This window comes from Pseudophryne corroboree, chromosome 5 (genome assembly GCF_028390025.1).
Source record: "Pseudophryne corroboree isolate aPseCor3 chromosome 5, aPseCor3.hap2, whole genome shotgun sequence".
Classification (NCBI taxonomy): Eukaryota; Metazoa; Chordata; class Amphibia; order Anura; family Myobatrachidae; genus Pseudophryne; species Pseudophryne corroboree.
Genome location: NC_086448.1, coordinates 275,753,715 through 275,775,467, shown reverse-complemented (window position 1 = coordinate 275,775,467; position 21,753 = coordinate 275,753,715). Strand labels below are relative to the sequence as shown.

General features: G+C 48.7%; 1 protein-coding gene across 3 annotated transcripts in view; it reads left to right on the top strand.

Annotated features, from left to right (window-relative positions):
- PIK3R4 (phosphoinositide-3-kinase regulatory subunit 4) overlaps positions 1-21,753 on the top strand; it is a 163,216-nt gene that overhangs the window by 82,642 nt on the left and 58,821 nt on the right. For all 3 annotated transcript variants that reach the window (XM_063922356.1, XM_063922354.1, XM_063922355.1), the window contains exon 16: positions 17,553-17,699. In XM_063922356.1, the coding sequence (XP_063778426.1) occupies positions 17,553-17,699 (147 nt within the window). The remainder of the gene's footprint in view (positions 1-17,552; positions 17,700-21,753) is intronic.

The following is a 21,753-nucleotide window of genomic DNA, read 5'->3' as shown; positions in this document are numbered from 1 at the left end:
CACAGCGGCCCTTAAAGACCCAGCAGATCGCAGGCAAGAAACTACCTTAAAGGGTATTTATTCTCATACGGGTGCTGTGCTAAGACCGACGATTGCGTCGGCATGGGTGTGTAGCGCAATTGCAGCTTGGACAGATGAGCTGACAGATCAATTTGATAATATGGATAAGGATACTATATTCCTAACTCTAGGCCATATAAAAGACGCAGTCTTATTTATGAGGGATGCTCAAAGGGACATTGGATTGCTAGCTTCTAGGGCCAATGCCATGTCTATCCGAGCGAGAAGATCCTTATGGACTCGCCAATGGACGGGTGATGCGGATTCCAAGAAACATATGGAAGTACTACCCTATAAGGGGGATGTATTGTTTGGGGATGGGCTGACAGACCTGGTTTCCACAGCTACAGCAGGTAAATCAAATTTTTTACCATATATTCCCCAACAGCAAAAGAAAGTAACACCCTATCAGATGCAGTCCTTTCGGTCGCACAAGTCCAAAAGAGGTCGGGGATCCTCTTTCCTCGCCAGAGGTAAGGGCAGAGGCAAGAGAGCACCTGCTTCAGCAGGTGCCCAGGAACAAAAGTCCTCCCCGGCTGCTCCAAAACCCACAGCATGACGCTGGGGCTCCCCTGAGGGAGTCCGCACTGGTGGGGGGCACGTCTTCGACTTTTCAGTCAGGCCTGGGTCAGTTCGGACCTGAATCCCTGGGTGTTGGAAATAGTTTCCCAGGGTTACAAATTGGAATTCGAGGAGGTGCCCCCGCGCCGATTTTTCAAATCGGCCCTACCAGCTTCCACATCGGACAGGTATGTAGTGTTAGCTGCAATTCAAACGCTGTGTATACAGCAAGTGATAATCAAGGTTCCCCTGCACCAGCAGGGAAGAGGTTACTACTCAACCCTATTTGTGGTCCCGAAACCGGACGGTTCGGTCAGACCGATTTTGAATCTGAAATCCCTAAACCTGTACATAAAAAGATTCAAATTCAAAATGGAATCACTCAGGGCGATAATAGCCAACATGGAGGAGGGGGAGTTTATGGTGTCTCTGGACATAAAGGATGCGTACCTTCATGTCCCCATATATGCCCCTCATCAGGAATACCTGAGATTCGCTGTACAGGATTGTCATTACCAATTTCAGACGTTGCCGTTTGGACTTTCCACGGCCCCGAGGATTTTCACCAAGATAATGGCGGAAATGATGGTGGTCCTGCGCAAGCATGGGGTCACAATTATCCCATACTTGGACGATCTCCTGATAAAAGCGAGATCAAGAGAGAATTTGCTGAGCAGTGTGGCGCTCTCTCTGAGAATGCTCCAGCAACACGGTTGGATTCTAAATCTACCGAAGTCACAGTTGATTCCGACAACTCAACTACCGTTCCTAGGTATGATACTGGATACGGAACAAATGAAGGTCTTCCTCCCTATAGAGAAAGCCCAAGACATCCAGAACATGGTCAGAGACCTGCTAAAACCGAAAAGGGTGTCAGTTCATCAATGCACTCGAGTTCTGGGGAAAATGGTGGCGGCCTACGAGGCCATTCCCTTCGGAAGGTACCAAGCAAGGACTTTTCAATGGAACCTTCTGGACAAGTGGTCCGGGTCCCATCTGCATTTACATTGGAAAATAACTCTGTCCCCAGGAACCAGAGTGTCCCTCCTGTGGTGGTTGCAAAGTGCTCACCTGCTGGAGGGTCGCAGGTTCGGGATTCAGGACTGGATCCTGGTTACCACGGATGCGAGCCTCCGAGGATGGGGAGCGGTCACACAGGGAAGGACTTTTCAGGGTCTTTGGTCAGACCAGGAGTCCTGTCTACACATCAATGTGTTGGAACTCAGGGCAATTTACAACGGCCTTCGACAAGCGGAGAGTTTTCTTCGAAACCTTCCGGTTCTGATTCAATCAGACAATGTCACAGCAGTGGCTCATGTGAACCGCCAAGGCGGGACAAGATGCAGCGTCGCGATGGCGGAAGCCACAAGGATCCTTCGCTGGGCGGAAAATCATGTAAGCGCTCTGTCGGCTGTCTTCATTCCGGGAGTGGACAACTGGGAAGCAGACTTCCTCAGCAGACACGATCTCCATCCAGGAGAGTGGGGACTTCATCAAGAAGTCTTTGCAGACGTAACACGTCTTTGGGGAACTCCTCAAATAGACATGATGGCGTCACGCCTCAACAAAAAACTTCGGAGGTATTGCGCCAGGTCTCGGGACCCTCAGGCAGTAGCAGTAGACGCACTGGTAACACTGTGGGTGTTCGACTCGGTCTACGTGTTCCCTCCTCTTCCTCTCATCACGAAAGTGTTGAGGATCATAAGACGAAGAAGAGTACAGACGATACTCGTGGTCCCAGACTGGCATCGAAGGGCTTGGTACTCGGATCTACAAGAGATGCTCACAGGAGACCCCTGGCCTCTTCCTCTGAGGGAAGACCTGTTGCAGCAGGGGCCCTGTGTATTTCAAGACTTAACGCGGTTACGTTTGACGGCATGGCGGTTGAACGCCGAATCCTAGCAAAAAAGGGGATTCCGGAAGAGGTCATCCCTACTGTAATAAAGGCTAGGAAGGAGGTGACGATAAAACATTATCACCGTATCTGGCGAAAGTATGTGTCTTGGTGTGAGACCAAGAATGCACCTACGGAAGATTTTCATTTGGGTCGTCTTCTCCACTTCCTACAGACAGGAGTGGATATGGGCCTGAAATTAGGCTCGGTTAAGGTACAGATTTCGTCCCTCTCGATTTTCTTTCAGAAGGAATTGGCTTCTCTTCCAGAAGTCCAGACGTTTGTAAAGGGAGTGCTGCACATACAGCCCCCTTTGGTGCCTCCAGTGGCACCATGGGACCTGAACGTGGTGTTGCAGTTCCTAAAATCACACTGGTTTGAACCGCTTAACAAGGTTGAGTTGAAATGTCTTACCTGGAGGGTGGTAATGTTGTTGGCCTTAGCATCAGCAAGGCGAGTGTCAGAATTGGCAGCTCTATCACACAAGAGCCCCTACTTGATTTTTCATGTGGATCGAGCTGAATTGAGGACACGTCCGCAATTTTTGCCTAAAGTGGTTTCGTCGTTCCATATGAATCAACCTATTGTGGTGCCTGTGGCTACTGGTGACCTGGAGGATTCCAGATCCCTGGACGTAGTCAGGGCCTCAAAAATTTATGTAGCCAGGACGGCTAAAATTAGGAAAACAGAGGCTCTGTTTGTCCTGTATGCGGCCAATAAGATTGGCGCGCCTGCTTCAAAGCAGACTATTGCTCGCTGGATCTGTAATACGATTCAGCAGGCTCACTCTACGGCTGGATTGCCGGTACCAAATTCGGTTAAGGCCCATTCCACTCTTCTTGGGCGGCTGCCCGAGGCGTCTCGGCTTTACAACTTTGCCGAGCGGCGACGTTGTCGGGATCAAACACTTTTGCTAAATTCTACAAGTTTGATACCCTGGCTGATGAGGACCTAGCGTTTGCTCAGTCGGTGCTGCAGAGTCATCCGCACTCTCCCGCCCGATTCAATGCTTTGGTATAAACCCCATGGTCCTTACGGAGTCCCCAGCATCCTCTAGGACGTAAGAGAAAATAAGATTTTAAACCTACTGGTAAATCTATTTCTCCTAGTCCGTAGAGGATGCTGGGCGCCCGTCCCAGTGCGGAAACTCTGCAAGACTTGTATATAGTTGTTGCTTACACAAGGGTTATGTTACAGTTGACATCGGTCTTGGACCGTTACTGTTGTTTTTTGTTCATACTGTTAACTGGTTATGTAGGTTCCAGGTTACATGGTATGATTGGTGTGGGCTGGTGTGAATCTTGCCCTTGGATTGCTAAATCCTGCCTTGTATTGTCCATCTCCTCTGGGCACAGTTCTCTAACTGAGGTCTGGAGGAGGGGCATAGAGGGAGGAGCCAGTGCACACCCAGAGTCAAAGTTCTTTTTAGGTGCCCTATCTCCTGCGGAGCCCGTCTATACCCCATGGTCCTTACGGAGTCCCCAGCATCCTCTACGGACTAGGAGAAATAGATTTACCGGTAGGTTTAAAATCTTATTTTATAAATAAATAAAACTGATTAGTATGTTATTATCAGTATATTATGAATCGGTGTCAGATGTGAAATAATATAGTATTTTAAAGGTCTTTACCTCTAATGAAACATTATATGCTCAGCAGTAATATAATTAGTTAATTCAGGATGGTTTATTCAAGAGAGCATTGTGCTTGATTATGTGATAGATTAGTTCTAATTAATCAATATTTCAGTATGGATGAATTCTGGTAGATTGACTCAGTATGTACTCAATGAATAAAAATTTGTTTTTTATAATAAATTAAGTTTATATATAAAGCCTTTTTATTATTTGGAAATATGTCTATATACAACTTAAATAGCAGTATATATTAAATGGACACAGCTGCTGTCATTAGACAAGTATAAATTCTGGATTGGAGAGAGGGGAGGCATTCGTCTTGAGGAAGTCTCCAGTTGCTAGGAGACGAAACGCGCTGACGCCCACTTTCCACGTTGGATTTCTGTTTGGTCTTAACCCGCTAATTTGAGCCTGTCTATGGCTCCCCACAGCCTCAGCACATCTCTGCACGTTTTACGCCGGGTGCTCCGGCCGGCGCTTACCTGCTGTCAATACCGCTCACAGCTTCCTGCAGGCGCACTGCAAATATCCAGAACTCCATCTGCCCATACCAGGTGAATGCTACTGGCCTTCGCTGTGAGGTCTAACATCCGTTACGTGGACAGAGCCCTTTGAGGTCTATCTATAGGTTATATGAGCAGCAATTCATTTTTCTTTCTGGAACGGTGCTGTGCTGTAATGGAGCGGTAATTCTATACTGATTGAACAGCTATACACCTGATACACCTGCATATGTGCATTACTTTATAAAACGGACCCTGTTTATAATCTGTCTCAGAAACCAGCACATGGGTAATTATACACTGCAATCTTCTTAAGCTATTTTTTACGAGACTGTGATAAAATATAGCGGGACTTATAATTTAAAGAGTCACTGGGACGCCAGTGCCTTTCAATTTAATACTCATCAAACAGAACCAACAAATTAGTTTTAAATATATTGTCTGATACATCAAGTGTTGCTTTCAATTTAGAATAGACAAATTGTTGCAAATTGTATGTCATTTGTTTGTTACATTTATTATTTTTAACAGATTGAATATAAAGTAATTTTCTCTATCGTCCTAGTGGATGCTGGGGTTCCTGAAAGGACCATGGGGAATAGCGGCTCCGCAGGAGACAGGGCACAAAAAGTAAAGCTTTAGGATCAGGTGGTGTGCACTGGCTCCTCCCCCTATGACCCTCCTCCAAGCCTCCGTTAGATTTTTGTGCCCGGCCGAGAAGGGTGCAATCTAGGTGGCTCTCCTAAAGAGCTGCTTAGAAAAGTTTAGCTTAGGTTTTTTATTTTACAGTGAGTCCTGCTGGCAACAGGATCACTGCAACGAGGGACTTAGGGGAGAAGAAGTGAACTCACCTGCGTGCAGGATGGATTGGCTTCTTGGCTACTGGACATTAGCTCCAGAGGGACGATCACAGGTACAGCCTGGATGGTCACCGGAGCCTCGCCGCCGGCCCCCTTGCAGATGCTGAAACGAGAAGAGGTCCAGAATCGGCGGCAGAAGACTCCTCAGTCTTCTTAAGGTAGCGCACAGCACTGCAGCTGTGCGCCATTTTCCTCTCAGCACACTTCACACGGCAGTCACTGAGGGTGCAGGGCGCTGGGAGGGGGGCGCCCTGGGAGGCAAATGAAAACCTTTTTTGGCTAAAAATACCTCACATATAGCCTCCGGGGGCTATATGGAGATATTTAACCCCTGCCAGAATCCGTTAAGAGCGGGAGACGAGGCCGCCGAAAAAGGGGCGGGGCCTATCTCCTCAGCACACAGCGCCATTTTCCCTCACAGAAAGGCTGGAGGGAAGGCTCCCAGGCTCTCCCCTGCACTGCACTACAGAAACAGGGTTAAAACAGAGAGGGGGGGCACTAATTTGGCGTTAGAAATATATAAAAAAGATGCTATAAGGGAAAACACTTATATAAGGTTGTCCCTATATAATTATAGCGTTTTTGGTGTGTGCTGGCAAACTCTCCCTCTGTCTCTCCAAAGGGCTAGTGGGTCCTGTCCTCTATCAGAGCATTCCCTGTGTGTGTGCTGTGTGTCGGTACGTGTGTGTCGACATGTATGAGGACGATGTTGGTGAGGAGGCGGAGCAATTGCCTGTAATGGTGATGTCACTCTCTAGGGAGTCGACACCGGAATGGATGGCTTATTTAGGGAATTACGTGATAATGTCAACACGCGCCAAGGTCGGTTGACGACATGAGACGGCCGACAAACGATTAGTACCGGTCCAGACGTCTCAAAAACACCGTCAGGGGTTTTAAAACGCCCGTTTACTTTAGTCGGTCGACACAGACACAGACAGGGACACTGAATCCAGTGTCGACGGTGAATAAACAAACGTATTCCTTATTAGGGCCACACGTTAAGGGCAATGAAGGAGGTGTTACATATTCTGATACTACAAGTACCACAAAAGAGGGTATTATGTGGGATGTGAAAAAACTACCGTAGTTTTTCCTGAATCAGATAAATTAAATGAAGTGTGTGATGATGCGTGGGTTCCCCCCGATAGAAAATATGGGCGGTATACCCTTTCCCGCCAGAAGTTAGGGCGCGTTGGGAAACACCCCTTAGGGTGGATAAGGCGCTCACACGCTTATCAGAACAAGTGGCGGTACCGTCTATAGATAGGGCCGTCCTCAAGGAGCCAGCTGACAGGAGGCTGGAAAAATATCATAAAAAGTATATACACACATACTGGTGTTATACTGCGACCAGCGATCGCCTCAGCCTGGATGTGCAGAGCTGGGGTGGCTTGGTCGGATTCCCTGACTAAAAATATTGATACCCTTGACAGGGACAGTATTTTATTGACTATAGAGCATTTAAAGGATGTATTTCTATATATGCGAGATGCACAGAGGGATATTTGCACTCTGGCATCAAAAGTAAGTGCGATGTCCATATCTGCCAGAAGATGTTTATGGACACGACAGTGGTCAGGTGATGCAGATTCCAAACGGCACAAAGGTGTATTGCCGTATAAAGGAAGAGGAGTTATTTGGGGTCGGTCCATCGGACCTGGTGGCCACGGCAACTGCTGGAAAATCCACCGTTTTTACCCTAAGTCACATCTCTGCAGAAAAAGACACCGTCTTTTCAGCTTCAGTCCTTTCGTCCCTATAAGTGTCATATCTGCCCAGGGATAGAGGAAAGGGAAGAAGACTGCAGCAGGCAGCCCATTCCCAGGAACAGAAGCGTTCCACCGCTTCTGACAAGCTCTCAGCATGACGCTGAGATCATACAGGACCCCTGGATCCTACAAGTAGTATCCCAGGGGTACAGTTTGGAATGTCGAGACGTTTCCCCTGCGCAGGCTCCTGAAGGCTGCTTTACCAAGGTCTCCCTCCGACAAGGAGGCAGTATGGGAAAAAATTCACGAGCTGTATTCCCAGCAGGTGATAATTAAATTACCCCTCCTACAACAAGAAAAGGGGTATTATTCCACACTATATTGTGGTACTGAAGCCAGAAGGCTAGGTGAGACCTATTCTAAATCTAAAAAAATTTGAACACTTACAAAGGTTCAAATCAAGATGGAGTCACTCAGAGCAGTGATAACGAACCGGGAAGAAGGGGACTATCTGGTGTCCCGAGACATCAGGGATGCTTACCTCCATGTCCCAAATTTGCCCTTATCACTAAGGGTACCTCAGGTTCGTGGTACAGAACTGTCACTATCAGTTTCAGACGCTGCCGTTTGGATTGTCTACGGCACCCCGGGTCTTTACCAAGGTAATGGCCGAAATGATGGTTCTTCTTCGAAGAAAAGGCGTCTTAATTATCCCTTACTTGGACGATCTCCTGATAAGGGCAAAGTCCAGGGAACAGTTGGAGGTCGGAGTAGCACTATCTCGGATACTGTTACAACAGCAGGGGTGGATTCTAAAGATTCCAAAATCGCAGCTGATCCCGACAACAAGTCTCCTGTGCTTAGGGATGATTCTGGACACAATCCAGAAAAAGGTGTTTCTCCCGGAAGAGAAAGCCAGGGAGTTATCCGAGCTAGTCAGGAACCTCCTAAAATCAGTGCATCATTGCACAAGGGCCATGGTAAAAAAATGGTGACTTCCTTCGAAGCAATTCCAGTCGGCAGATTTCATGCAAGAACTTTTCAGTGGGATCTGCTGGACAAATGGTCCGGATCGCATCTTCAGATGCATCAGCGGATAACCCTATATCCAAGGACAAGGGTGTCTCTCCTGTGGTGGTTACAGAGTGCTCATCTTCTAGAGGGCCGCAGATTCGGCATTCAGTTTTGGATGTTGGTGACCACGGAGGCCAGCCCGAGAGGCTGGGGAGCAGTCACACAAGGAAAAAATTTCCAGGGAGTGTGATCAAGTCTGGAGATTTTTCTCCACATAAATATAGCTAAGGGTAAATTTATAATGCTCTAAGCTTAGCAAGACCTCTGCTTCAAGGTCAGCCGGTATTGATCCAGTGGGATAAAACATCACGGCAGTCGCCCACGTAAATAGACAGGGCGGCACAAGAAGCAGGAGGGCAGTGGCAAAAACTGCAAGGACTTTTCGCTGGGCGGAAAATCATGTGATAGCACTGTCAGCAGTGTTTCATTCCGGGAATGGAAACTGGGAAGCAGACTTCCTCAGTAGGCACGACCTCCACCCGGCAGAGTGGGAACTTCATGGGGAAGTTTTCCACATAATTGTAAACCGTTGGGAATTACCAAAGGTGGACATGATGGCGTCCCGTCTGAACAAAAAACGGGACAGGTATTGCGCCAGGTTAAGAGACCCTCAGGCAATAGCTGTGGACGTTCTGGTAACACCGTGGGTGTACCAGTCGGTGTATGTGTTCCATCCTCTGCTTTTCATACCTAAGGTACTGAGAATTATAAGACGTAGAGGAGTAAGAACTATACTCATGGCTCCGGATTGGCCAAGAAGGACTTGGTACCCGGAACTTCAAGAGATGCTCACAGAGGACTTATGGCCTCTGCCGCTAAGAAGGGACTTGTTTCAGCAAGTACCATGTCTGTTCCAAGACTTAACGCAGCTGCGTTTGACGGCATGGCGGTGGAACGCCGGATCCTAAGGGAAAAGGCATTCAGGAAGAGGTCATTCCTACCCTGGTCAAAGCCAGAAAGGAGGTGACCGCACAACATTATCACCACATGTGGCGAAAATATGTTGCGTGGTGTGAGGCCAGGAAGGCCCCACGAAGAAATTTCAACTCGGTCGATTCCTGCATTTCTTGCAAACAGGAGTGTCTATGGGCCTCAAATTGGGGTCCATTAAGGTTCAAAATTCGGCCCTGTCGATTTTTCTTCCAGAAAGAATTGGCTTCAGTTCCTGAAGTCCAGAAGTTTGTCAAGGGAGTATTGCATATACAACCCCCTTTTGTGCCTCCAGTGGCACTGTGGGATCTCAACGTAGTTCTGGGATTCCTCAAAACACATTGGTTTAAAACCAGTCAAATCTGTGGATTTGAAGCATCTCACATGAAAAGTGAACATGCTCTTGGACCTGGCCTGGACCAGGCGAGTGTCAAATTGGTGGGTTTTTTTTCTCAAAAAAGCCCATATCTGTTTGTCCATTCGGACAGGGCAGAGCTGCGGACTCGTCCCCAGTTCTCTCCCTAAGGTGGTGTCAGTGTTTCACCTGAACCAGCTTATTGTGGTGTCTTGCGCCTACTAGGGACTTGGAGGACTCCAAGTTGCTAGATGTGGTCAGGGCCCTGAAAATATAGGTTCCAGGACGGCTGGAGTCAGGAAAACTGACTTGCTGTTATCCTGTATGCACCCAACAAACTGGGTGCTCTTGCTTTTAAGCAGACTTTTGCTAGTTGGATGTGTAATACAATTCAGCTTGCACATTCTGTGGCAGGCCTGCCACAGCCAAAATATGTAAATGCCCATTCCACAAGGAAGGTGGGCTCATCTTGGGCGGCTGCCCGAGGGGTCTCGGCTTTACAACTTTGCCGAGCGGCTATTTAGTCAGGGGCAAAACACGTTTGTAAAATCCTACAAATTTGATACCCTGGCTAAGGAGGACCTGGAGTTCTCTCATTCGGTGCTGCAGAGTCATCCGCACTCTCCCGCCCGTTTGGGAGCTTTGGTATAATCCCCATGGTCCTTTCAGGAACCCCAGCATCCACTAGGACGATAGAGAAAATAAGAATTTACTTACCGATAATTCTATTTCTCGGAGTCCGTAGTGGATGCTGGGCGCCCATCCCAAGTGCGGATTATCTGCATTACTTGTACATAGTTACAAAAATCGGGTTATTATTGTTGTGAGCCATCTTTTCAGAGGCTCCGCTGTTATCATACTGTTAACTGGGTTCAGATCACAGGTTGTACAGTGTGATTGGTGTGGCTGGTATGAGTCTTACCCGGGATTCATAAATCCTTCCTTATTGTGTACGCTCGTCCGGGCACAGTACCTAACTGAGGCTTGGAGGAGGGTCATAGGGGGAGGAGCCAGTGCACACCACCTGATCCTAAAGCTTTACTTTTTGTGCCCTGTCTCCTGCGGAGCCGCTATTCCCCATGGTCCTTTCAGGAACCCCAGCATCCACTACGGACTCCGAGAAATAGAATTATCGGTAAGTAAATTCTTATTTTTTATATATATTGTAGTCTACTGAGTCAATTACTCTTCATGACAGACTGCACTCTTTAGTTTTAACAGTGTCATTTAGCGCAGAGTAATCTTTTTTGTCCTTTGAAATCTAAATTGCATTGTAAAAATAAAGCAGCCAGTATTTACCCTGCACAGAAATAATATAACCCACCCAAATCTAACTCTCTCTGCACATGTTATATCTGCCCCCCTCTGCAGTGCACATGGTTTTGCCCAATTGCTAACAAACTTGCTGCTGCGATCAACTCAGAATTACCCCCTTAATGTAGAGGACCCATTGGTGTGATCAGGAGTTAGGAGGTCTAAAGGGTTTACATATTAGTGAAAATCTGCCACCTTGGTTATTTTTGTCAAAGTAACCTATGACATATATCAGTCAGACATATGCTTTCCTCAGTGTAAAATGCACTAGATCATGGTGCTATTTGTTATCATTCTGTCCATGGCCCTCATTCCGAGTTGTTCGCTCGTTAGCTACTTTTAGCAGAAATGCAAACACAAAGCCGCCGCCCTCTGGGAGTGTATCTTAGCATAGCAGAATTGCTAACGAAAGATTAGCAATTGCTAACAAAAGATTAGCAATTCTGCTAATATTAGCAGAATTGCTAACGAAAGCAATTTCCTTGCAGTTTCTGAGTAGCTCCAGACCTACTCCTAGATTGCGATCACCGCAGTCCGTTTAGTTCCTGGTTTGACGTCACAAACACGCCCAGCATCCGAACAGCCACTCCCCCGTTTCTCCAGACACTCCTGCGTTTTAACCTGGCACGCCTGCGTTTTTTAGCACACTCCCTGAAAACGGCAAGTTTCCGCCCAGAAACTCCCACTTTCTGTCAATCAGCAGAGCGATTGAAAAGCTTTGTTCGCCCGTGAGTAAAATAGCATAGTTTTGTGTAAATTTGCTTAGCGCGTGCGCCCTGAGATGCATACGCATGCGCAGAACTGCCGGATTTTAGCCTATTAGCAATTCTGCTAAAATTAGCAGCTAGCGAACAACTCGGAATGAGGGCCCATGTCCCTTACTAAACATTTCTCTAACGTCCTTGAGGATGCTGGGACTCCGTAAGGACCATGGGGAATAGACGGGCTCCGCAGGAGATAGGGCACTTTAAGAAAGCTTTGGACTCTGGGTGTGCACTGGCTCCTCCCTCTATGCCCCTCCTCCAGACCTCAGTTTTACACTGTGCCCAGAGCAGGATGGGTGCACTGCAGAGAGCTCTCCTGAGTTCTCTGACTAAAAGCATTTTTGTTTGTATTTTTTCTCTACTTTTTCTACTTTTTCACAGGGAGCACTGCTGGCAACAGGCTCCCTGCATCGAGGGACTGAGGAGAGATGAGCAGACCTTCTTGTCTAAGATAGGCTCTGCTTCCTCGGCTACTGGACACCATTAGCTCCAGAGGGGGTGAACGCAGGTTCTTACTGGGCGTCCACCCCCGGAGCCGCGCTGCCGTTCTCCTCACAGAGCTAGAAGAACAGAAGACAGAAGTCGTCAGGCGGCAGAAGCCTTCAGCTTCACGGAGGTAACGCACAGCACTGCAGCTGTGCGTCATTGCTCCCATACACCTCACACACTCCGGTCACTGTAAGGGTGCAGGGCGCAGGGGGGGGCGCCCTGGGCAGCAATATAAACACCTCTTATGGCAAAAGACAATATACATGTACAGGTGGGCACTGTACATGTATATAAAAGAGCCCCCGCCATATTTTTGTAAGTTTGAGCGGGACAGAAGCCCGCCGCCGAGGGGGCGGGGCTTCTCCCTCAGCACTCACCAGCGCCATTTTCTCTCCACAGCACCGCTGAGAGGAAGCTCCCCGGACTTTCCCCTGCTTACACACGGTGAAGGGGTGTTTAAAAGAGAGGGGGGGGGGGGGCACATAATTGGCGGATAACATATTATACAGCGCTGCTGGGGAAAAACATTTTGTGTTGGTCTCCAGGATCATTGCGCTGGGGTGTGTGCTGGCATACTCTCTCTCTGTCTCTCCAAAGGGCCTTGACAGGGATACTGTCTTCAGGAAAGGGGTTCCCTGTGTGTGTGAAGTGTGTCGGTACGCGTGTGTCGACATGTTTGACGAGGAAGGCTCGCTTAATGTGGAGGGGAGTGCTTGAATGTCATGTCGCCGTCGGCAACGCCGACACCGGAATGGGTGGATATGCTGAATGTCTTGAATGCAAATGTCAATCTATTGCATAAAAGGTTAGACAAGGCAGAAGCTTAGGGATCAGTCAGGTAGCCAGTCCATGCCTGTCCCTGTGGCGCCAGGCCCTTCGGGGTCTCAGAAGCGCACCATATCCCAGATCGATGACACAGATACCGACACAGAGACTGACTCTAGTGTCTACTATGAAGATGCAAAATTACAGCCGAAGGTGGCAAAAGGTATTCGGTACATGATTATTGCCATTAAAGAGGTTTTGCATATTACTGAGGAACCCCCGGTCCCTGACACGAGGGTACACATGTATAAAGGGAAAAAGCCTGAAGTCACCTTTCCATCCTCATTTGAACTAAGTGAATTGTGCGAAAAGGCTTGGGAATCTCCGGAAAGGAGACCACAAGTTCCCAAAAGGATTCTTATGGCGTATCCTTTTCCACAAACTGATAGGATACGCTGGGAATCTTCGCCTAAAGTAGACAAGGCGCTGACACGCTTGTCCAAAAAGGTGGCGCTGCCTTCTCAGGATACGGCTTCCCTCAAGGAACCTGCTGATCGCAGGCAGGAAATTACCTTGAAGCACATTTACACTCATTCAGGTACTATTGCTAGACCGGCTATGGCGTCGGCCTGGGTTTGTAGTGCGGTTGTGGCATGGGCAGATTCCTTATCTACGGAGATTGACACCTTAGATAGGGATGCTATTCAAATGACCATAGAGCTTATCAGAGATGCTGCCTTGTATATGAGAGATGCTCAGAGAGACATTTGTTTATTAAGCTCCAGAATAAATGCTATGTCTATTTCTGCTAGGCGGCTCTTGTGGACCCGACAGTGGACGGGAGATGCCGATTCAAATCGGCATATGGAGTCCTTGCCTTACAAAAGGGAGGAGTTGTTTGGAGACGGCCTCTCGGACCTTGTCTCTACGGCTACGGCTGGTAAGTCGAATTTCTTACCTTATGTCCCCCCGCAGCATACAAAAAAGGCACCTCATTATCAAATGCAGTCCTTTCGTTCCAATAAAATCAAAAAGGTACGGGGATAGTCCTTTGTTGCCAGAGGGAAAGGCAGGGGAAAGAAGCTGCACACAGCTAGTTCCCAAGAGCAAAAGTCCTCCCCTGCATCTGCAAAGTCCACCGCATGACGCTGGGGCTTCCCGGGGAAAGGTTGATCTAGTGGGGGCTCGTCTTCGGTTTTTCAGCCACGTCTGGGTTCACTCGCAGGTGGATCCCTGGGCATTAGAGATTGTTTTTCAGGGATACAGGCTGGAATTCGAAGACTTGCCTCCTCGCCGGTTTTTCAAATCGGCTCTGCCGGCTTCCCCGTCAGAGAGGGAGCTAGTGTTGGCGGCAATCCAAAAATTGTATATTCAACAGGTGATTGTCACAGTTCCTCATCTCCAGCAAGGAGAGGGATATTACTCAACCCTGTTTGTGGTTCCGAAACCGGACGGTTCGGTCAGACCCATTTTAAACCTAAAATCTCTGAACCTGTACTTGAAGAGGTTCAAGTTCAAGATGGAATCACTCAGGGCGGTCATCGCCAGCCTGGAGGGGGGGGGGGATTGGATGGTGTCCCTGGACATAAAGGATGCATACCTTCATGTTCCGATATTCCCCCCTCATCAGGCGTTCCTGAGATTTGCAGTGCAGGACTGTCACTACCAATTTCAGAATGTGCCGTTTGGGCGTTCCACGGCCCCGAGGATTTTTACCAAGGTAATGGCGGAAATGATGATGCACCTGCGCAGGCAGGGGGTCACAATTATCCCATACTTGGACGATCTCATCATAAAGGCGAGATCTCGGGAGAAGTTGCTGGACAGCGTGTGTCTGTCCATGAAGACGTTGCAGATACACGGCTGGATTCTCAATATACCGAAGTCCCAGCTAGTCCCTACAACGCGTCTGACCTTTTTGGGCCTGATTCTAGACACAGACCAGAAAAAGGGTTTTCTTCCGATCGAAAAGGTTCAGGAACTCATAGCCATGGTCAGGAACCTATTAAAACCAAAAAAGGTTTCAGTGCATCATTGCACGCGGGTCCTGGGGAAGATGGTGGCTACATACGAGGCCATCCCTTTCGGCAGGTTCCATGCGAGGACCTTTCAATGGGACCTCTTGGACAAGTGGTCCGGGTCCCATTTACGAATGCATCAAAAGATCACCCTGTCTCCCAGGACCAGGGTATCTCTCCTGTGGTGGCTGAACAGTGCTCACCTGCTAGAGGGTCGCAGGTTCGGCATTCAGGACTGAGTCCTGGTGACCACGGACGCAAGCCTCCGAGGCTGGGGAGCAGTAACACTGGGAAGAAATTTCCAAGGTCTCTGGTCAAACCTAGAGACTTGTCTCCACATCAACGTCCTGGAGTTGAGGGCCATATACAACGCCCTGTGTCAAGCGGAGGAATTGCTTCGGAGAAAACCGGTTCTGATTCAGTCGGACAACGTCACGGCAGTGGCTCATATAAACCGGCAAGGCGGAACAAGGAGCAGAGTGGCCATGGCAGAAGCGACCAGGATTCTACGCTGGGCGGAAGGCCATGTAAGCGCGCTATCAGCAGTGTTCATCCCGGGGGTGGACAACTGGGAGGTGGACTTCCTCAGCAGGCACGACCTGCATCCGGGAGAGTGGGGACTTAATCAAGAAGTCTTCGCACAGATCACGGATCGATGGGGACTGCCTCAAATCGACATGATGGCATCCCGTCTCAACAAAAAGCTAAAGCGGTATTGCGCCAGGTCAAGGGACCCTCAGGCGGTAGCGGTAGATGCTCTGGTGACACCTTGGGTGTTCAGATCGGTTTATGTGTTTCCTCCTCTTCCCCTCATACCCAAGGTGTTGAGAATAATAAGAATGAGCAGGGTTAGAACAATCCTCATTGTTCCAGATTGGCCACGGAGGACTTGGTATCCGGAGCTGCAAGAGTTGCTCACAGAAGATCCGTGGCCTCTTCCTCTAAGGCAGGACCTGCTGCGGCAGGGGCCCTGTCTGTTCCAAGACTTACCGCAGCTGCGTTTGACGGCATGGCGGTTGAACGCCGGATCCTAGCGGAAAAAGGAATTCCGGAGGAAGTCATTCCTACCCTGATCAAGGCTAGAAAAGACGTGACGTTAAAGCATTATCACCGTATATGGCGGAAATATGTTTCTTTGTGTGAGGCCAGAGCTGCTCCTACGGAGGAGTTCCATTTGGGCCGTCTGCTTCACTTGCTTCAAACAGGAGTGACTTTGGGCCTAAAATTAGGGTCCATAAAGGTCCAAATTTCGGCCTTATCCATTTTCTTTCAAAGAGAATTAGCCTCTCTTCCTGAAGTACAGACTTTTGTGAAGGGGGTGCTGCATATTCAGCCTCCCTTTGTGCCTCCGGTGGCGCCTTGGGATCTTAACGTGGTGTTACGTTTCCTCAAGTCACCTTGGTTTGAACCACTCAAAACTGTGGAGTTGAAATACCTCACGTGGAAAGTGGTCATGTTGTTGGCATTAGCTTCGGCTAGACGTGTTTCAGAATTGGCGGCTTTATCACATAAAAGCCCATACTTGGTTTTTAACGTGGATAGGGCAGAGTTGAGGACTCGTCCTCAATTTCTGCCAAAGGTGGTCTCATCTTTTCATATGAACCAACCTATTGTCGTACCTGTGGCTACACGGGACTTGGAGGATTCCGAGTCCCTGGATGTGGTCAGGGCTTTGAAGATTTATGTGACCAGAACGGCTAGAATCAGGAAGACTGAAGCTCTGTTTGTTCTGTATGCGGCCAACAAGGTTGGGGCTCCTGCTTCAAAGCAGACTATTGCTCGCTGGATCTGTAACACGATTCAGCAGGCGCATTCTACGGCAGGATTGCCGTTACCAAAATCGGTTAAGGCCCATTCCATTAGGAAAGTGGGCTCTTCTTGGGCGGCTGCCCGAGGGGTCTCGGCATTACAGTTGTGCCGAGCAGCTACTTGGTCGGGGTCTAACACCTTTGCAAAGTTCTATAAGTTTGATATCCTGGCTGAGGAGGACCTCCTGTTTGCTCAATCGGTGCTGCAGAGTCATCCGCACTCTCCCGCCCGTTTGGGAGCTTTGGTATAATCCCCATGGTCCTTACGAAGTCCCAGCATCCTCAAGGACGTTAGAGAAAATAAGATTTTACTTACCGGTAAATCTATTTCTCGTAGTCCGTAGAGGATGCTGGGTGCCCGTCCCAAGTGCGGACTTCTTCTGCAAGACTTGTATATAGTTATTGCTTACATAAGGGTTCTGTTATAGTTTATCGGTTGAACCGTGGCTGTGTTGTTGTTCATACTGTTAACTGGGTAGTTTATCACAAGTTATACGGTGTTATTGGTGCGGCTGGTATGGATCTCGCCCTTAGATTTACAAAAATCCTTCCTCGTACTGTCCATCTCCTCTGGGCACAGTTTCCCTAACAGGTCTGGAGGAGGGGCATAGAGGGAGGAGACAGTGCACACCCAGAGTCCAAAGCTTTCTTAAAGTGCCCTATCTCCTGCGGAGCCCGTCTATTCCCCATGGTCCTTACGGAGTCCCAGCATCCTCTACGGACTACGAGAAATAGATTTACCGGTAAGTAAAATCTTATTTTCCCAGTGCATGGCTAATTTAATTTAGGTATTGTTTTATTTTGTAAGGTACCAGCAGTGGCACAATGGCATGCTGGGATATGCGGTTCCAGTTGCCAATATCCAGCCATACTCATCCTGCACGGGCACGGATCCGGCGCCTCCTCATGCATCCACTGAGCATGCATACCATGTATCAGTCCTGGGTCATAGCAGGTGAGTACTGTTGTGCTCGTGGTTACATAATATCATACCAGTAATATATACTGTTTTATTTCCAGTATTGCTCATATTCTGTGAGATTACTAGAGGTTGGTGGCACATGACTGGTGTACAACAATATACTATAATTCAGAAGCTTTTCCAAAAATGGCATAGTGTACATCGATTGACAATAATTATGCAATCTTTTTAATGTTTAATTAAAATATTGAGTAAATCACTTTATATAACTCTTATAGGCCCTACACACTGGCCGATTTTCTGTAAGATATGAACGATCTCGTTCATAAATGAACGAGAACTCGTTCATATCTTTCAGTGTGGAGACTCCAGCGATGAAAGATGCGCGGCCCCGCGCTCGTTCATCGCTGGTCTCCCGTCGGCTGTGCATGCAGGCCAATATGGACGATCTCGTCCATATTTGCCTGCACTTCAATGCAGCCGCGTGACGGGGGGAGTGAAGAAACTTCACTCCCCCCGTCACTGCCCCCCCGCCGCCGGGTCGCTCGTCGGCCGTTTCGGCCGTCGGGCACCTCGGCGGCGCATCGTCTAATGAGTAGGGCCCATTACACATCATTATTGTTTTGTTTACGTAGTGCAGAAAATTAACATTTGCCTTTATAGGCTACCATACTAAAATACTATGTTGCCATAACATTCCACATTGTATTGTTTGTGCTTTATATGCTTTTGTAAAGGTTATTTAAATGTTTCTAATATTTCACATACCTTATGGGGTAGGGTGATATTACCATTCTTTGTGATCTAATAACTTGACTTTCTCTTACGTTCTAGAGGATGCTGGGGTCCACATTAGTACAATGGGGGTATAGACTGGTCCACTAGGAGCCACTGACACTTTAAGAATTTGAGAGTGTGGGCTGGCTCATCCCTCTATGCCCCTCCTACCAGACTCCATTTAGAAAATGTGCCCGGAGGAGCCGGTCACAGCAAGGGGAGGCTCCATAGGACTTCTTTTAGTTTTATTGTTTTAAGTAGAGTTTAGGCACAGGGAGGCTGCTGGCAACAGCCTCCCTGCTTCGAGGGACTTAGGGGGGGAAGGGGAGTAGTGGCCGCCCTGCGAGGTCTGAGCCACTATCTCCGCTGACAGGAAACTAAGCTCCTGAGGGGATCGAATGTTCGACGTCACAGGGGATCGCTCACCCCAGCAGCATGCCGCCACCCCCTTACAGAGCCAGAAGATTTCAGTGGCGAGTTAGTCACCGGCCGGTGTGAAGATGGCAGCAACAGGGTAGGGAGCGCAGTACTAACTGCGCTCCAGGGGCTCAGCGGTACATGGTGCGGCGCTGTGAGGGGCGCCCTGAGCCAGCACCTACACCCTGCACTGTCCAGCAAGCCTGTCAGGGTCCCAGGATCACTGCCGGCACAATTCCTCAGGCTAGTATAAACTACAGGAGAGTGGAAAGCAGCGCTATGAAAGGGGGCGGAGCTTCTCAAAGCAGACGCAGCAGCGTTCAGCATCATTTTTCTGCCTGCAGAAGCGCTGACAGGGAGAGCTGTCCCTCCAAGTCAACTCCAGCTATCTTGTACGGTACCAGGGGGTTGTAGAAGGGGGGTAGGCTAAATATGTGTACTGTGTATTCTATTAAGGTGCACAGTAAGCGCTGGGTAGGGGCTTCCCTATATCTTAAAGCGCTGTGTGTGGGTTGGCTCCAATCTCTGTGGCTCTCTTGGCATTCTTGGGAGGGAAACTCTGTCTGCCCTTTCCCTGTGTGTGTGTGTGGAGTGTTTGTTGTTTCCATAAAGCCATGTCTAGGGACTCTGTGTCATATGCTGCAGAGGATAATTCCTCTCAGGATGATCCCATTCCATGTAATCAGGATTGCACTGGTTTAGCGCAGGCCCCTGCAAGTGAGCCTGAGTGGTTAGCCTCTCTTAAAGGTATGATTTCTCAGATTTCTACTAGGGTTGCACAGAATGAGACTGCAACTCAGGTTTTACAGAACTCCTATGGCAGTTTGGTCCAGTTCTGTTCCGTCAGGACCCCCTAACGTACACTCTCAAAAAGCTGCTCTTGCCCAGATTATGCAAGATGACAGGGATACCGATTCTGACACGGCAGACGGTGATGGGGATGTGCTGCGGAGGGCGGCATCTCTTGCAAAAGGGGTGCAGTTGATGGTTGAGGCCATTAGAGATGTGTTGAATATTGCTGACACAACACCTGAGCAGGTTAAGGAGGCTTACAATGACAATAAGAAAGCCTCGCTAACCTTCCCTGTGTCTAAAGAATTAAACGCTATATTTGAAAAAAAAATTCCAGATCCCTAGAAAGGTTCTGGTTGCTTTTCCTTTTCCTGAGGATGATAGGAAGAAATGGGAAACCCACCCATAGTTGACGCACCTGTTTCCAGACTCTCAAAAAAGGTGGTTTTACCTGTTCCAGGATCTACCGTGTTAAAAGAACCGGCTGATCACAAGATTGAAACTATGCTCAAATCCATATACACGGCTTCAGGGGCGATATTACGTCCTACTATTGCCTGTGCATGGATTTCTAAAGCTATAGTAAAGTGGTCAGGCACGTTACTTGAAGATTCGGATACAATGGATAAAAATGACATTGAATTGTTTTTACGTAACATACAGGATTCTGCAGGATTTATGGTGGAATCCATGAAAGACCTGGGTTCGATGGCTGCAGGGATGTCTTCCATATCTGTCTCAGCTCGCAGAGGACTTTAGCTGCGCCAGTGGTCTGCCGACGCGGAATCCAGGAGAGGTGTGGAGAACCTACCCTACACAGGTCAGGCTCTCTTTGGGGAAGCGTTGGATGCGTGGATTTCCACGGCAACCGTGGGTAAGTCACCTTTTCTTCCCTCAGCTGCGCCTGCTGCAAAGAAACCTTTTTCTTCAGCTGCGTCACAGTCCTTTCGGACTGCCAAATCCAGAAAGACCAAGCTGTCTAACACCTTCAGTTTAGAGGAGGTCGGGCAAAATCCCAAAAACCTGCTACTGCGGGTTCCCAAGAACAGAAACCTGCTTCAGGTACATCAAAATCCTCAGCATGACGGTGGGCCGCGCGGCCTGGAGGTCGGGCTGTTGGGGGTGAGACTCAGGCGGTTGAGCCACGTCTGGGTCTCGTCCGGCCTGGACCCTTGGGTGCAGGATATTGTGTTCCAGGGGTACAGGCTGGCGTTTCAAGAACTCCCGCCTCACAGGTTCTTCAAATCAGGTCATTGTACCAGTTCCACCTCCTCTGCAAAACAAAGGTTATTATTCAAACCTTTTCGTGGTATCAAAACCAGATAGTTCAGTCAGGCCCATTTTGAACTTGAAATCGCTAAACCCCTTTTTGAGGGAGTTCAAGTTCAAAATGGAGTCTCTGAGGTCGAGGATCTCAGGTCTGGAGGAGGGGGCGGGGGAATTCCTGGCATCCCTGGATATCAAGGATTCATGCCTCCACATTCCGATTTGGCCGCCGCATCAGGCTTTTCTCTGATTCGCACTGTTAGACAGTCATTTTCAGTTCCAGGCACTGCCATTCGGCCTCTCCACGGCACCGAGGGTGTTCACCAAGGTGATGGCGGAGATTATGGTTCTCCCCCGCAGGCATAATCCCATATCTGGACGATCTGCTAATAAAGTCATCGTCCAGGAAGACGCTGTTGCAGTCCATTGTTCTCGCGACTCATCTGCTCAGTGAACACGGTTGGATCCTGAATCTTCCAAAATCACATTTGGAGCTGACCAGAAGGTTGACTTTTCTGGGAATGATCCATGACACAGGAGTGCAGAGGGTGTTTCTTCCGGAGGAGAAAGCGTTTGTGATACAAACAATGGTCTGGGATGTCCTGAAGCCAGCCCGGGGTTCGGTTCATCAGTGCATCCGCCTTCTGGGGAAGATGGTGGCCTCTTACGAGGCTCTACAGTACGGAAGGTTTCATGCTCGGCCCTTCCAACTGGATCTCCTGGACAAGTGGTCGGGATCTCATCTACACATGCACCAGAGAATGCGTCTGTCGCCAAAAGCCAGGATTTCACTCCTCTGGTGGCTACAACTACCTCACCTTCTGGAGGGCCGCAG